At 44.0% G+C, this 17,872-nt stretch overlaps 1 protein-coding gene across 1 annotated transcript in view; it reads left to right on the top strand.

The window, feature by feature from the left end:
- PITRM1 (pitrilysin metallopeptidase 1) overlaps positions 1 to 17,872 on the top strand; it is a 1,418,909-nt gene that overhangs the window by 452,097 nt on the left and 948,940 nt on the right. Inside the window, exon 9 of the mRNA XM_044064598.1 lies at positions 168 to 256. Within this exon, the coding sequence (XP_043920533.1) occupies positions 168 to 256 (89 nt within the window). The remainder of the gene's footprint in view (positions 1 to 167; positions 257 to 17,872) is intronic.

Here is a 17,872-nt window from a genome sequence, read left to right on the forward strand (position 1 = left end):
GAGAATAAAAGAACTGTGTGAAGGAGAGAGTCCTCACGAAGGCATGCCCAGCTGTTACCCACTGTAGTGGGTTGTCTTTGAAGACAGGATGATATAAGTACTCTCATGTTACTTGTCTTAATAGTCCCTTATTGACAGTGTTTTTTTCTTTCTTTCTTGCTTAACAGAGAGCGCACCATATAAAGTGTGGTCCTGATTCACTTGCTGCTGATCCTGCAAAGCAGACAACTGTGAGTGTCAGCTACCTCCTAGCAGAGTGAGTATCTCTTTGAAGCTGTGCAACACATTGATTCCTAATTAGTTGCACTCTGTTTTTGTATATTTAATGCACAGATAGATATTTTTCATTTACAGGCAACTGTTCAGTCTTGTTTTAGATTCTGCCCAGATGTTCATCGTGCATACAGCTGCAGTAATCACAGATGGGTTTTCAGCAGTCAGGCGGTCCCTCGGTCGGCCGAATTCCAAAGTCTTGGTCCGGCGTCGGTTGTCGTCGCTTACTCTTCTGACGTCAGGAAGGCCAGAGTATATAAGACACAGCCGACGCCATGTTCTTCAGTCTATTTTGCTGCGCAGTGCCCGAAGCAGAAGCAGTTCGCAAGTGCCGGTCGGCCAGCTCCTGAATTACAAAAATATTTGGAACCGAAGTCTTCATTAAAGCTAAGTACCCCGTTGGGGAAACTTTTCTTGCCTCAGACCGATGTCAGAAAAAGTTAATAATTGTATTTCTTGTGGGAAGCAAATACCGCATAAGGATTTCCATTCGCTTTGCATACCTTGTTTGGGCCGAGACCACGACGTCTCGGGCTGTCGCTTTTGCGCTACTTTCAACAAACGCACTATCAAGCGTCGGGCGGAGTTCGCCCAACACTATTTTGGTAAAGCTTTTGACTATAAAATGTCGTCGGACACTCCGACTACCGTTTTATCCAAAAAACGCAAGGAAAAGGACCGACACGTGAGGCCCGCGGTCTCCGCTGACACCACGCCGAAACAGGCTCCACTTGGTCCGGTTCTCAGCGAGACGCCTTTGCAGTCCCTGACTACCGACGACACTCCTTTGGCGGTGTCTTCTGTACCAGAGACTGCTGGGTCCTCGGCCCTTTCCCAGACTACAACGAAGCCCGGCTTATGTCGAGCCTACTAATGTGGACAGGTCCACCTCCACCCATGGTGTATTTAGGCCTTCATCTTCTTTTTCTATTAATCCAAAGCAGCCAGGCATCAAACTAGGCCTGCTGCTCAAGGGCCATCTCCTGGACACATGCCTAAGAAACACATGCTTAAAATGGCTGAGGATCTAATTACTCTTATCAGAGGTTCTCAGCCCCCTCCTGACAAGAGACCCAGAGTGGAGGAAGAATCCCTCTCTTCTGATCAGGGATCCATTTTATCAGAACATTCTGATGCAGAGGTACACTCATACTCCCATTTTGAGGACTCGGATGCAGAACAGTCCATTCCTTCTGTATCCCCCCCTGAGGATTTTTCTTTTGGGGAAACCTTGCACACCTTGAGGGAACATTTCCATTGGGAAGGCCAAGACTTTTCAGATTCCAAGAAAAGACTTAGGGAATTTCTTTGGTTACCTCAGCACAGACCTCTGGCTATACCCCCTGTTTTGGAGGTACTGGATGATGTCTATTCGGAGGCTTGTCTTAACCCTGATTCTCTGCCTCCTGCACCAGTAAAGCCTGATAGATATTACAGAGTACCCAGTTCTCACCAATTTCTCTACAAAGGCCATAATGCTGACCCTGAAACCATTTCACAAGGCCCTAAGGGATTAAAGGCCTCCACTGCCAAGAATCCACTTCCTGCAGAAAGGGAATCTAGATCTTTAGAAAGGTGGGGTAAGAAGGTATATACCTCGGCCACCCTAGCCATGAGGGCCTTAAACTGTCAGTTTCATATGATTAAATATCAACAGTTTCTGTTATCCCAGTTAAAAAACAAAATGTCTCAACCTGAACAACCAGATTTAAAAGAGTTACAGGATATGTTGCATAGTGCAGAGCAAGTGGGTAAACACACCTTACAATGTGGTTATGATGCCCTAGAGGCCTCCAGTAGTGCGGCTGCTACAGGATCAGTCATTCGCAGACATGCCTGGCTTAGGGAACAAAATTTGCCTGATCATGTGAAAGCTAAACTTCTTGATGCTCCTTTACAAAAGGATGTACTTTTTGGTACTAATGCTGAGGATATACTACAAAAATGGAAGAAAAAGCCAAATCTATGCAAACTGTCAAAGCTTTCTTACAGGTTCAGCCACCACGTTTTAGCAGGAATTGGCCTTCAAAAAACTGGTCCTTTCCAGCCACTGACAAGCCCCAAAGAGGTAGATACAGACGCACAAGGGGCAGAGGACACTCACAAGGATCATATAGAGGCAGACAATGGCAAACTCCAGCACCAAGAGGTGGCGAAGACAGTGCTCAACAGTACGGGAAGCAAACCCAATGACTCCCTCATTTCCATGCCAAGCAAGTCTCAGCTGGCAGCACCTTTGGGAGGGAAACTAGCATTATTTGCAAGCAATTGGCATATTGTCACAACAGACAAATGGATACTGGACATTATAAACAGAGGCTACAAATTTCAATTTCACACTCTTCCAAAAATGAGAGGCATGCCAAACCTGCCACAAAATCAAAGGGCAGAGGCACAACTGCAAATTTCAAAGCTCCTAAACATGAGAGCTATACAAAAGGTACCTACGCACCAACAAGGTCAAGGTTTTTATTCAAGACTCTTTCTGGTACCAAGAAAGGAACCGACTGGAGACCCATTCTGGACTTATCCATCCTAAACACATTTCTGCTCGTACCAAAATTCAAGATGCTCACATTACAGCAACTTCTTCCCATGCTGGGCAAGGAGTTTTGGCTGGTAACATTGGACCTCAAGGAGGCATACCTGCATGTCCCAATCAGACAAAGCTGCAGAAGATACCTCAGATTTCTTGCAGGTTCAATCCACTATCAATTCTCTGCATTGCCCTTTGGCTTATCTACTGCGCCCAGAGTATTCACAAAGTGCCTGGCATCAGTGATTGCCTTTTGCAGACTTCAAGGGATACAAATTTACCCTTATCTGGACGACTGCCTGATCCAAGCGGATAGCAAGCACATACTTCTAAAACACCTGGCGTATGTAATAATGTTGTTGATATCTCTCGGATACACAGTCAGCAAAAAGAAGTCAAGACTAATACCCTCTCAAACAATAATTTTCCTGGGTGCCAGCTTGGATACAAACACCCAGATGGCCTACCTCACGCCAGAGAAACAAGGGCAACTAACTCAATACTTCAGAAAACTGGCAACTTTCACCAAGCTGAAAATCCTGCAGGCTCTGGGATTCATGGCATCTTGCATCCTACTAATCCCATGTGCAAAGCTGCATATGAGGAAACTTCAATGGTACCTAAAAAACCTATGGTCTCAACACAGCCACAGTTTGGAGACAATAATACCACTGATTCCATGTCTGCAAAAGGAATTTCTGTGGTGGGCTCAAGCATGCCAAAGAAACACAGGTCTACCATTCTGCAAGCCTCAAGCAAATCAAGTCATCACAACAGACGCCTCGGATTACGCCTGGGGGGCGCACATGACAGATCGCTGCATTCAGGGCAAATGGTCCCAAAAAGAAAAGCACCTACACATCAATCAAAAGGAAATGCTAGCAGTAATAAATGCTATTACAGCTTTCAAAGACCTGCTGCATCCAGGCCAGCTATTGATAAGGACAGACAACACCACAGTCATGTGGTACATAAACAAACAGGGAGGAACCCATTCATACCCCCTATGCAGGCTAGCCATGTCTCTTTGAAACATGGCTCTGGAATTGCAAATCGAGCTTCAAGCACAGTTCCTGCCAGGCAAGGAAAACACGCTGGCAGACAACCTAAGCAGAGATATGACAGATCCACACGAATGGAAGTTGCATCCTCAAGTTTTTTTCAAAGATAATTCAAGCATGGGGAAGGCCAGACATAGACCTCTTTGCCTCCCACAGAAATCACCAATTGGCAAAATTCTGCTCAAGGAACTTTCATCCACAGGCCTGGAAAGTGGACGCACTCTCTTTCAGTTGGACAACAATGACAGTTTATGCCTTTCCACCTCTTCCTCTGCTGCCCAAAGTTCTATTAAAAACCAGAGCAGACAGACCAAAGATGATTCTCATTGCTCCAGACTGAACAAGACAAAACTGGTACCCACTCCTGAGGAGCCTGACGCATTCCCCACCATGGATCCTGCCTCTAACGCCTCTTCTACTGACTCAGCACAACTTCAAAACTCTTCACAGTCAGCTGAAAACACTCAATCTAGCCGCATGGAAGATTCCTTAAAATCACAACAGACCCTACTCTCCAAGGAGGTGCAGGATGTCATTTTGGAGGCCAGAAGACCCTCTACTAGAAAAGCCTACTCCGCAAAATGGAAACGGTTTTGTGCTTGGAATGAGAAAAAGGGCCAGAACCCTGGAATACTGAATTTACCTCAGATATTACAGTACCTAGCTGAGCTGCTAAGCAGAGGACTTTCATTCTCCTCCATCAAAATCCATACCTCAGCCATTTCTGCAGAATACAACACTGATCCTCCTTTATTCTCTCACCCCCTCTTAAGACAGTTCCTCAGAGGGGCTAACAATATAAAACCCCCAAGGAAACAACCAGTACCTGCTTGGGACCTCAATTTCATTCTAGAAAAACTAACTTTGCCTCCCTTTGAGCCAGCTGCCTCAACAGAACTGCAATATTTGTCCTGGAAAACAGCCTTCCTGCTGGCTATCACCTCAGCTCGCAGGGTTTCGGAACTACAAGCCCTCATGGCTGTGCAGCCTTTCATCATTTTCCATCAGGACAGAGTATCCTTGCGAACCAACCCTTCCTTTATGCCAAAGGTAGTATCCAGGGTAGCCTTGAATCAGGCAGTCCACTTACCTACCTTTTACCCCAATCCTCAAAACAAAGGGGAGAGACTACTACATTCCTTGGACATTCATAGACAGCTACGTTATTATTTGGACAGAACAAAGCCTTTCAGAAAATCAGAGCAACTCTTTGTGTCCTATGCTACCGGAGCTCAAGGGAAGCCTATTTCCAAACAGACAATCTCAAAATGGATAGCCCACTGCATATGCTTTTGTTACTCTTTTCATGGTAAAACTGTACCTGCAGGCATCAGGTCTCACTCCACAAGGGCCACAGCCACCTCTGCAGCCTTCCTCAGGGGGGATCCTACCAAAGATATTTTGGAAGCTGCCACTTGGAGTTCTGTACATACTTTCTCCAAGCACTATCACCTACCATTATACTCCAAATCTAGAGCAGGCTTTGCCACTGCAGTCTTGCAGGGCATCCTGGCTCCTCCTAGTTCCACCTAGTGCCTACCACCCCTTTTTTAGCTTTGGTATTCTACCCATCTGTTATGACTGCAGCTGTATGCACGATGAACATAGTACAGTTTTGTACCTGCCATAAATGTAGATGTTCGAGTGCTAATACAGCTGCAGTCCAGGTTTCCCTCCCTCCTTCCCCTCTTGGGACAGGCCTAATGGCTAACACCTCCTCATACAACCTGATTGGGGTATTCTTTTATGGTGTATTTGCTTGCAACTACTGTTTTTTGATTATATTGCATTGCATTATTACATAAATTTATGTATTGCCTTCCTTCTGGGGGCACCTGACATCTGGGGCAAGAAAAACTGAAGAAAATGGCATCGGCTGGTTCTTTTATACCCCTGTCGCACTGACGTCAGGGAAGAAGCGACGACATCCGACGCCGGACCTAGACTTTGGAATTCGGCCGACCGAGGACCTGCCTGACGGCAGGAAAACCCATCTGTTTTGACTGCAGCTGTATTAGCACTCGAACATCTACATTTATGGTAGGTACAAAACTGTACTTTTTTATACCTACAGCTGTCTGTTTTTCGCTGTCTTGTGGATGTGTATGTGTGGGATGAGCTGATTATTGTACATAACTCACTGGGTGCTTTTTTAGGCTGGGTATAGTATAGTATAGGCAGAGTCTATTATATCTGTAAACACAGGAGTGGAGCAGATTGAGACTTACTCAGAAAAAGTCGGACCTAATGGTGTCTGCCTTATTTACTTGCAAAATGTATTTTTTTATGTTGATAAAATGTTATTTATTGTTTCATTTTCTAAAGCAAATCTCATAATTTTTTGCTAAGCTGTTGTGGTTGTTTGACAGTTAAGCACACAGTGACCATATACTCCACAACTCTGATTACTACTGTTTGCTGTTCTGAGATGCAGAAGTTGTTTCTCAGCTGATCTTAATTGAGGGGAATTATTCTGATCATTTGCTGTTCAGCACATAGTTGCTCACAGTGGTATGCAAGACTATTTCAAAACATCCTGTAAAAATCCTCAGCAGTATTTATTGCACCCTGTAATTTGTTTCTACAGTAATGTACTTTTCCACATAAAACGCAACAATTGGTATATTTGGCCTAAGGTAGAGACATTTAATTATTTCTGTTTCCATTTCACTGAATGATCACATAGGCAAAGGAAGAGGTTTCTTACCAGAGAAGCGCTGCAACCCAGAGTTACTAATGGCAGTGGCACAGTCCAACATATGGAGGTTACGGAGGGCTTTGCCACAGCAGAAAAATTAGTTGTATATGGGCAGCTACACTTTCAACCGTTTTTTGAAGCAAAAAGTGCTTTCAGTTCACTTTTCTTGTGGCTGAGAATCGTAGATCTATAACACAGTAGCACTGTTTAACTTGATGTACTCCAATTTATATTTTTCATTCTTTTATCACAGTGAACAGTTTAGAAAACACACACACACACACACACACACACACACACACACACACACACACACACACTGCTGTAATTATGTACAAACTCCACCCCCATCCAAATCTTTATCTAGAAGTAAGTGTATTTATTCATTGTGCCCCATACAGATAGACAGTTAAAGAATAACTAGATAAGCAAGCAGCCAGAATTTTTTTCTTTTACTTGCATTTATAAATAAAAAAGTTGTAGGTTTGGGTCAAGATTTCTTTTCTGCATATTAAGTGACACTTTTCTTGGGAGATGAGTAACTTTGAAAGTTTTGATCTGATGTTGTCAGTCTTGTCTAGTCTTGACTGATGGGTTACGGTTGCAACCCTTGGAACCGATCTGGCCATTGCATAGCTTGCACCAGCCAAAATAATATCTCTAGCTGCAAGTCTGCCTATAATATCCCTTTCCAGATTACCTCTGATCTCGTTTGCCGCTCTTGCGAATCAGACGCGTCAGCCAGTCATCTCCCATAGCTAAGTATTTTCTAAATTTCTAGTAGCTATTTCTAACTGATTTACAGTTAATTTTCTAACTGTTGCCTCATAGTTTCTATTGTTTAGTGTGTGTTTTCTTTCTTACTGTGGTAATTTATTTCCCCTTACCATCGCTGGTAGTTCTCTTCTGTTTTTGGTTTCATACAATGTACTGAGTGTGACAGAAAAATGCTAAACTCAGATAGTCATGATAAATGCGCTTATTTCTTGGGTGTGCCTCACTTGAGTGTGGATTGTACTATCTGCCAAGGTTTTAGTAATAGAACCTTGGCTGAGAGAAATAATTAGTCCTCAAAGGGCTCCTTAAGGCCCCTTTCAAGGAAGCCTTGTGCAAGGCCAACCAGTCTCCTCTGGCTCTAAGTCCTCTCGATTGGTGCCATCATCCCCTTCAGCACCAACCGTTAAGAAGCACAAATATGCCTCTGAAGGTTCCTCCTCAGAATCAAAATCCAAGGTTCCAAAACTGTCGGAACAGTCAGTCTCCGGAACCGAAGAGTTCTTTGGTACCTTCTACACCGGCTACGTCTACAGTTCAGAGCCTTAGTTCTATGACTCTGACCCTCTCTCTGGCTCCATCTTCAGTGCCAGCTGTTTCACCAATGGCGCAACAGATGGCACTGAAACAAACCATAATTTCAGAACCCAGGTATGCTTACATGCCTTCATTAGATCCCTTCCATGGACAATTGCCCAGTCCGTTCCTAGAGAGACCTGAGTCTCCTTCAGCTTTATCAATGCACTCCACCAGAAGTCTTTCGGAACTGGCTGTTAGGTTTGTGGACCAGATCTTGGCAGCCTGGGGTCTTTCCTCTTTTGTTCAGCCCACTCTCCCTTACAGAACAGCTGTTTTTTTTTTTCCGACCACACCCAGTTACTCTCCTCCTCTAATCTCAGCTCAGAGTTTAGAGCCTTGGGCTCTGACCACCCAGGTTCCTTTTACTTCGGCGCCAACTGCAGCTTTGTCCTCGATGCCGAGTCTGGCTCTGGCCTCCTCAGTCCCATTGGCACCATCGGGTCCCCAGGACCGCTTCTCTGACATCGAGCACAGAGGGTTAGTGTCTGTTCCGAGCATTTCTATGGAGTCGGCCATTTCCCTTACGGCTATGGCAGTGGTGGACCCTTACTGGGTTCTGGTCTGTCAGGTGGCCTCTCGGAGAAGGGTTTGGCTCCCGTTCTAAGTTTGTCGGTCTCTGTTCCGGGCTCCCATCCCTCCTCAGGGGTCCTGCCTTTCGGGCTATGGAAAGGGCTTTGGCCAGTGCTTCTTCTTATGTGGCTCCTGGGGTTATTGGAGTCTCCCTTTCAGGCCCCAGGCTCTTCAGTTCATGCACCAACCTTTACCCCCATGCGTCACAGTTGCAAGACTTACCTTCTAAAGATACTCTGTCTTCCGAGTCCTCCTCAGATGTTCCCACTGAAGAGATCATGCAAGAGGAAGCACATCGATTCTCCAGAAGAATCCATCATAGAGAACACTGATTTTGATGAAGGGGAGGGTTCCCCACTATCACCCCCAGAAGACATCTCCTTCGGAGACATTCTGGAAATCCTGAAGCAGAGGGGTGATTGGAAGTCCAAAGACCCATCTTCAGAGGAATCTGTGTACTTGCAGGCCTTTGGTGCATGCATGTCTACCTCCTGGGTGACCCCGCCCACTGACAATTTAATTAAGCTAATTGCGCAGCTGACTTGGAAGGCTCCTGATTCTGTGGAACCAGTCTTTGGAGACCTGACAAGATACTTACTGCTCCAGAGGACCAAGCCCACTGGGCTAAAGGTTTGGTAGTAGATGCTATGGGATTGGCAGCCACTAGAAAATAACTAGTTGAGGAAAGTTCTACTGTCCACCCCCCTGAACAGAGAGTCCAGGGCGATGGACAGATTTGGGAAGTGGGTCTATGCATCATTGACCACCTCTGTCAGGTCCTTGAACCTCTTGGCACATTTCACTAGACTCCAAAGGGATCTGATCAAGGAGCTGTCAGATACCCTAGCAGGAGCTGTGTCTGAGTAGGTCCAGGAAAAGGTAGCCTCCCAACTAGCTACCCTGGAGACTAAATCAAACTCTTCCATGAGGCTTATTGCACATGCAGCTGAAGGGGCGACCAGGTCAGCAGCTTCAGACATTGCAATTCGGAGATACGCTTGGATGCATCTGTGTGAGTTTGTGGAACCATTCAAGTTTTCCTTTGTCAATGCCCCCTTTGATGAGTCCTCTTTATTAGGTCAAAAGTTAAGGAAACTCTGTCCAGGTGTTGAACGGTAGAAAGACTTTATCTGCTCTGGGTGTATGTTTTCCACACCTCAACGATCCTCTTCCAGGAATCAAAAGAGTGGTAAAGTGTGGTTTAAGAAATCCTAGAAGCCTTTCCAGAACACACGTGACTTGGGCTCCCCTCAGGTCAGAGGGGGGAGTTATAGTGGAAGATGCTGTCCCAGAGGCAGGAGTGGTCCGCAGAATCAAGGTTCTAGAGATTCATTCACCAGTCAACCATATCAGCACTTCTGAAGGGAGGCCTAATTGCTTATCTCTGGAAGCAGTCGGGGGAAGAGATTTTCCTTGCACCTAAATGCTTGGCGACGCATAACCCCGATGCTTGGGTGCTAAAGATAATTACCAGACTTTATCTAATTCCATTCATCCTTTATCCTAGAACCCCTTCAAGACTCCCCAGCGTTCCACCCAGTCAGAGAGTTCAAGAGCAGCAATAGAAGTACAAAAGCTGCTAGAAAAAAATCATCCAAGAATTCCCACCAGACCAATTAGGATCTGTTTTTTTACTCCAGATTCTTTTTAGTGCCAAAGAAAAAAGGGGACTGGAGACCAATTTTGGATCTCAGTGTTCTAAACAAATTTGTCCAGCAAGCAAAATTCCGGATGGTCATGGACCAGTCTTTTCTCCCTTTCTTAGAAAAAGATGATTGGATGTGCTCTATCGACTTTCAAGATGCGTATTACCACATGTAAGTGGACAGTTGCTCAAGAAAGTTTCTCCACTACCGAATAGGAGCCAATCATTTCCTGAGTGCTGCCCTTTGCCGTTACCACAGTCCCCACGGTGTTCATTCACCAAATGCATGGCAGTGGTAACAGCTCACTTGAGGCTGCATAGATTCTGAGTGTTTCCTTATCTAGACGACTGGCTCCTCTCCGCTCCCTCCAGGCATCTACTGTAACGGACCACAGACTTCATACCAGACCTGTTCCGCCAATTTGGCATAACAGTCAACTTTGCAAAATCCTGGTTAAATCCCACCCAGGAAATGGAATTCATAAGAGCTCGTCTCAGCACTTCTTCTTGCATTGTGTCACTTCCCCTTCATAGGTTGCAGAAGATACAGATGCAAGTTCATCCATTTCTGCGCTCAAACAAGTTACCTGCTCAACTGATTCTACAAACACTGGGCTCCATGGCAGCTGCTATCACATTAGTCCCACTAGCAACATTTCACATGAGACTTTTCCAATGGCTACTAGCAAACCAATGGTCATTTCTAACTCACCGCCATGGACCACTTCATTTTCATTTCCAGTTGATGCAAGATCAGTCTGACCTGGTGGATGCATTCAAAGGAGATTCTTTGAGGTTTTCCCTTTGTCTTTCCCCCAGCCCAAGGCTATGGTGACCACAGATGCTTCCCACATGGGATGGGAGGGACATTATCTATCTGAGGCCAACCTGCATATCAGTGTACTGGAGCTAAGGGCAGTGCTTCAGGTGTTACAAACATTTCATTCTGCCTTACCTCTAGGGATGATAGCTACTCAATCAGACAACATGCCAGTGGTCTGGTGCATCAACAAACGGGAATCAAATCTTACCCATTGTGTCAAGAAGCCCTTCGAGTGTGGCAATGGGCCATGTCTTCCAACCACTTTCTGATAGCAACACACATCCCCAGGACTTCCGGTGTAATTGCGGACAAATTGAGCAGATGCATCCTCATGCATCACGAGTGGTCTCTGAACTACAGAGTAGTGAAGGAGATCTTTCTTTGTTGGGGCCATCTTTGCTGCGACCTGCTTGTCTTACCCCTGAACAAGTGCAGAAGCTACTTTGCCCTAATTCCCCCTCAGGGGGAGTCACCCAATGACACTGTTCTACACGATTGGCTCCAGGTTTACTCTATGCCTTCCCCCCTTCCCTCTGATCCCATTATTTCTCAAGAAAGCATCTTGACTGAGAAGCAAAGTGATCCTTATTGCTCCTTTTTGGCCTCGACAGATGTGGTCTCCCTTCCTTTGGCCTTATCTGCTTTGCTGCTCATGCATTCTGTACCCAGTTCCGGATCTCCTGTCCCATCCCCAGGAACTAGTGTATCCCAATCTTCAGGCTCTCAAACTGACAGCTTGGTTCCTCCACTTCCATTAGTCACCAAGCATAATGCTATACCTTCTCCTGTGCATCATATTTTGTTGGCATCTCATAAACAATCCACCAGAAATCTCTACCTGAGCAAATGGAAGAGATTTTCTGTTTGGGCCTCTGACAATGGATTAGACCCTTTTTCAGCACCAGTAGAGAAAATTTTGGAATTTCTAGCTGCCATCTTTAATAAAGGAGCCTCTGCTTCTATGGTCAGAGTTATTTTAGCAGCAATTTCAAATTTTCATGTTGGATTTGGAGGCCAAGCTTTGATTTCTCACAGACTTTGCAAGGTTTTCTTTAATGGTGTAGTACGCTTAAAGCCTCCTTTTAAAGATCCTCTTCCCACTTTGCGATCTGACTCTAGTACTGCAGTCAGTTACGGCACCACCATTTGAACCAGCAGCTACCTGTGATTTAAAGTTCCTTTCCTGGAAGATGTTACTTCTCATAGCTGTCACTTCCACGAGTTCACTCTCTGAATTACAAGCCCTATGTTCTAAAGCTCCTTACTTAATTTTCCATAAGGACAGAATGTCACTCAGGACAAATCCAACCTTTCTTCCTAAGGTGGTCTCAGATGGTAATATCAATCAGTCTATAGACTTACCTGTATTTTTACCAAATTATTCTAACAAAGGAAAGTACTGCCTTCACCTTCTGGATGTACACAGGCAGTTGCTATTCTACCTAAATAGAACAAAACAGTTTAGACGTTCTGATCATTTGTTTGTATCCTTCGCCAGTGCAGCTATGGGCAGATCAGTGTCCAAGGTAACTCTCTCCAGGTGGTTGAAAGAGTGTATATCTTTCATATACAAGAACTTGAATATGAGACTCCCAAAACCAGTCAAGGCACATTCTACTAGATCAGTGGCGACTTCTGGCGTCCTTTACTCCAAAGCTTCCATGTCAGAAATTTGCGTTGCTGCAACTTGGGCTAAGCCTCATACCTTTATTACACATTATAAACTGGATATGGTCTCCAGGGGGGAGAGCATCTTTTGGTTCTGTTGTGCTCAGGAATGTTCTTCCATAAGGCCTCCCAGGATACTAGGTAGCTGGGAACTCTGTCTCATCAGTCAAGAATAGCTGAAGATTGACAACATCAGATAAAGAAGTTGTCTTACTATAACGTTCCGTCCATGTTGTCGATCTTCATCTATTCTTGTGTCCCTCCCGCCTGCCCCCCTCCTTCAGGTTTCTTGTGAAGCGATGCCCTGTCCTGGGTGCTTATTGTTTCGGGTGCCTTGGACAGGGCTTCTGACCCTTATTACACTATTCTTCTGTCTTCTGTGAACTCAATCTTAGGTAATCTGGAGAGGGGAATTATTGGTTGACTTGCAGCTTGAGAGATTTTTTTGGCTAGCGCGAGCTTTGCAACAGCCGAATGAAGATCGACAACACAGATGGAACGTTATGGTAAGACATAACTTCTTTTTTTTTCCACTGAAAGGGTCCCTGAACTTTACTTTTAGTGACCTGATCATTACCACTGGAAGAAATTGCATTTAAGCATTTAAGCACAATGTAATCCCAAATCAAAACTGCTGCTATTATGACACATATGACAGCATAGAAGGAAGTAAATAATAGCAATGAAAGTGTTTAAATTCCCAGCTCGTAAATTGTGTGTGACTGAATTTTAAAATCACATTTTTTTTTGTTTGTTTTGTGAAATTTACAGCAATAACCTGAAAGTGGCATAAATTGCAGGCATCATTCTACAGTCATGAATATTGTAATGTAGTGCCCCACTTGTGTAATGAACTGGCCCATAGGTGGTGCTGAAGGAGTGGTCAAAAGTGGAATGACAGGAGCATTACCCTATAGCACACCTCTTCATGTGTAATACAGGTTTCTTAACAGAGAAGAGGAGAGAGCAGCCCAGGAAAGGACCCTGAGCTATGGAGACCTACTGCGAAGGTACTCCACTGCAAGTAACTCTGAGAAAGTGCATCTTTTGTAATCTTGAATGGAAACAGATGGGCAGGTTTAGACCTCAGATGCTGTGAAGACAACCAGTGAGAACTGAGCCAGAAGCAGTGATACAAGTGTATCTTGAATTATTCCATTAGTGATAAAGAGAGAGACTATTGTTGCTGGATGGAAAGGACTAAAAATAGTCAAGATGAAAGTGGTGTATTAACATAGTTTGTGAGAAAGAAAAATATCTGTACCATGTAGACAGGCTTTTTGCTAAAAAACCTGCTAGCATGTGAACCATTGAAGTTGTGCAAAATGAATGGGCTATTTTGAAGGCTGTTTCACAAACAAAATGAAGATTCATGTGTTTTCTGTATTTCTGAATGAAACATTTCAATATGTTTTATTTGAGGTTTTTCTCAGTAATGTTTAACTTTCCATGTAGCCATCTTGGTGGTATTTTCTTAATATGTATATAAAGTTTGTGAGTACATTAAATGTGTTTGCTGATTCCATGCAGCTTTTTCAGTCTGTATGGGTTAAGTATTCACCAGGTGCTGACTGACACCACCACCACCTCCTTGAATGGCCATATGCATGGATTCTGCTGTTCTTTTCTGGGTCAATTTCTGTTGTTTACACAAACCATATGTTCTTTTATTGCTTCTTGTGTGTTAAAATGCGTTCTGCTGGGGTGTAAAAGCTTATACTTCAAAGAGATGGCTGAAATGTGTTCACAGTTGCTATGATGCTGATATTGCCTCAGTTCATTACGTAACAGATGTGAAACTAGTCATAGGTGACTAGTGAAACAGAATGGCCAAAGGTTCATAGATAGGGGGCCACAAATACTTCTGTCAGTAATTAAACAGACAGAGTAGCTCCCACTCATGGTGAGTTTATTTAAAAGGTACATGAGGAAAAATACTTCAGAGTGATTCATTGTATACTTAAGTGAGTAGTAGATTATTGGACATAATATCTTTCTAGAACTTTTTAAAAAAGTTTCTTTAATGCTGTTTCCCACTGGCCACCTTATACAACTAAAAAGAAACACGGCTAATATTGTAAGAATGCGTACTCGTAGACTTTAGTACTTAAAAATAATTCTTGCTGCCCTGATGCGTAGGAGAGGATCCCTTTTCTTGTATGCTCTGGTTTAAAAGTATGCATAGCATGAATGACTTTCTCAGAGTAGTACCTCAGAAAGGTACTCATTTTCTGTACGCGGGCTAACTTGGTAATCTTTGCTGATCTCTGTCAAGACAGACATTTCAGTTTGATTCCATTGTTATGGTGGTGGATATAGCCATCTAAAATAAAAACACAGACAGATAAGTCATGAAAAGGTTGCTGCTGTCGCTGCTTGGGTTTCTTATGTCAGCTAGTGGGTGTAGATGGGAACTGGAATCAAACTGCAGAAAAAAATGCAGAATGTGTCAGACTTGTACCCGTGCATTGTGAAGTTATAATGTCTCACAAACTGAAATGTTTCCAGTGTAGGGAAAAAAAACTGTGGTTGACCTAAAGTGAAATGCAGATGCTGCCAAGAAGGGTTATGTAGCACCATAGCTTACTATGACTGGAAGATGCTTTTTTCAGTCAGAGTGTGAACAGCAGTTGTAAGAAAATGCAAACCACCCACTTCCATGGAATTTAAATTTGGATGAACTTGCATGGAAGTAATATTATAGCAACTGTTTAAGCTGTCATCACACCCTTGAACCCCAGTAAACCTTTACTGAAATATGTTAGCAAAATAAGAAAAAAGAAATGAAAAAGTTCCTCAGATTCTTGTCCAAGAGGAAGTACTGAGTTCCCTCATTGTGATATGTCAGGTTTTGCCTCTCCTCAGTATCTGCAAGCCTTCTCTTCCTTCCTAAGCAGTAACATAAGGTGAAGCCCCAGTCATCCAAGATCCTCAGCAGAAGTGGTACGAGATGTTCTTCGTGTTTCACTGTTGCAGTCATTACATTTGGGTAATCTGCTTGCAGATTGCCCTCAGTCGGCCTGAATTCCAAAGTCTTGGGTCCTGCATCGGTTGCTGTCTTCTCTTCCATGACGTTAGGTCGTCAGGGGTATAAAACATGCAGCCAGTGCCATTTTCTTTAGTCTTTCTTGCCACATGGTGCCCGAAGCAGAAGCATTTCACAAGTGCCGGTCGTCCGACTACTGAAATATTCGAGTTTGAGTTTCAGAACCGAAATCTTCACTAAAGCTAAGTACCCCGTTGGGGAAACTTTTTTCTTGCTTTTTACCGATGTCAGAAAAAGTTAATAATTGCATTACTTGTGGGAAGCAAATACCTCATAAAGATTTCCATTTATAATGTATTCCTTGCCTAGGCCCTGATCACAACGTGCCTGGCTGTCGGTTTTGTGCTAGATTTAACCAATGCACTATTAAGCGTTGGTATATTTTTGCATCTAAGTATTTTGGAAACAGATTTAACTACCCAGAAATGTCGTTGGATAGCAATCCGACTACTGGAGTACATAAAAAACACAACGAAAAGGACAGAGAAAGGCAGTCGAGATCCAAAACCGACGACAAAGCTTCTTCTAAGCCAGTCGCCGGTACTCAGGTGCTTTTGCAGCCCCTGATACCCGCTACCTTCGAGTCGCAGGCTTCTACCGACACCCATGTGGAGTCCGGCATGCCGCAAGATACTTAAGGTATTGGACCGACGGATGTATCTCCCTCGGATGGGTCCAGAGCCGCTGAGCAGGCACCAGCTTCTGTGGGTGTTTTCAGACCTCAACATTTGTATATCAAACCGGCGACAGTTACAAAGCCAAAGACAAAAGCAACTTCTAAAACTAAAAAAATGACGCATGAGCCACATGCACAGGCCTCTATGCCTAAAAAACAGATGATCAAAATGGCCGAAGACCTTATTACCTTGATCAGTGGTACCCATCCCCCTCCAGATAAGAGGCCTAGGCAAGACACTGATTATGAATCTTCAGATCAGGTCTCTATTTCTTCTGATCAGGAATTATCTATACCTCCCTATGAGGATTCTGATGCTGAGGAGACTATTCCATTTGCATCTCTTCCTGAGGATTATTCATTTGGAGAAACCTTGCATACTTTGAGGGAGCATTTTCACTGGGAGAGTCAAGACTTCTCAGAATCAAAAAAGAGGCTCAGGGAATTCCTTCTTCTCCCTCAGCACAGGCCTTTAGCCATTGCCCCTGTTTTAGAAATTGTGGATGATGTGTTTTCGGATTCAAGCTTGACCCCTGACTCCTTACCTCCGGCTTCCAGTAAGCCTGACAGATATTACAGGGTCCCTGACTCTCATACTTTTTTATTTAAAAACCCTGCTGCTGATCCTGAAACTATTTCACAGGGTCCAAAGGGAGTTAAGGCCTCAACAGTAAAAAAATCTACCCCCTCTGACAGAGATTCAAGGGCACTGGACAGATGGGGAAAAAAAGGTTTATACATCTGCAACCTTGGCAATCAGGGCCTTAAACTGTCAATTTCATATGCTTTTAGTATCAACAACATGTTATGGGATTGCTGAAACAGAAAATGATGTTGATTTCAGAATGTGCAGAAAGTAAATAATTGCAGGAATTATTGCATGCAACTGAACAAGTTGGAAAGCATACTTTGCAATGTGGTTTTGATTCTTTAGAGGCCTCCTGCAGGGCCGCAGTTACTGGATCTGTGATTAGGAGGCATGCTTGGTTAAAGGAACAAAATTTGCCTGAGCGTGTTAAAGCTAAATTGCTAGATGCACCTTTTAAAGAAAATGGAAAACAAAGCTAAGTCTATGCAAACTGTTAAAGACTTACAAGTGCAGCCACCCAGATTCAGTAGATACTGGCCTACAAAAAATTGGTCCTTTCCTGTTTCAGACAGAGCTCAAAGGGGCAAATCCAGACACCCTAAGGGTTCCAGATACCAGGCGCAAGACTCAAAACAGGTCAAAGCAGTGGGGCACCTCTACTTCCAAATCTGGAGTAGATAAAGCGCACACCTACAGAAAGCAATCCCAATGACTTCCCTCTGCCTACACCAAGCACATATCTTTTGGCAGCACCCATAGGGGGAAAGATTGCACTTTTTGCTCAAAATTGGCAATTAATAACACAGGACAAGTTGGTACTAAACATCGTATCACAGGTGCAGATTCCATTTCCATACTCTGTCAATGGCAAATGGTTGGCCAGATCTGCCAAAAAATCAATGGGCAGAGACACAGAAACAGGTTACGTCCCTCA

This window comes from Protopterus annectens, chromosome 3.part0, assembly GCF_019279795.1.
Source record: "Protopterus annectens isolate FY-2018-M chromosome 3.part0, PAN1.0, whole genome shotgun sequence".
Classification (NCBI taxonomy): Eukaryota; Metazoa; Chordata; order Ceratodontiformes; family Protopteridae; genus Protopterus; species Protopterus annectens.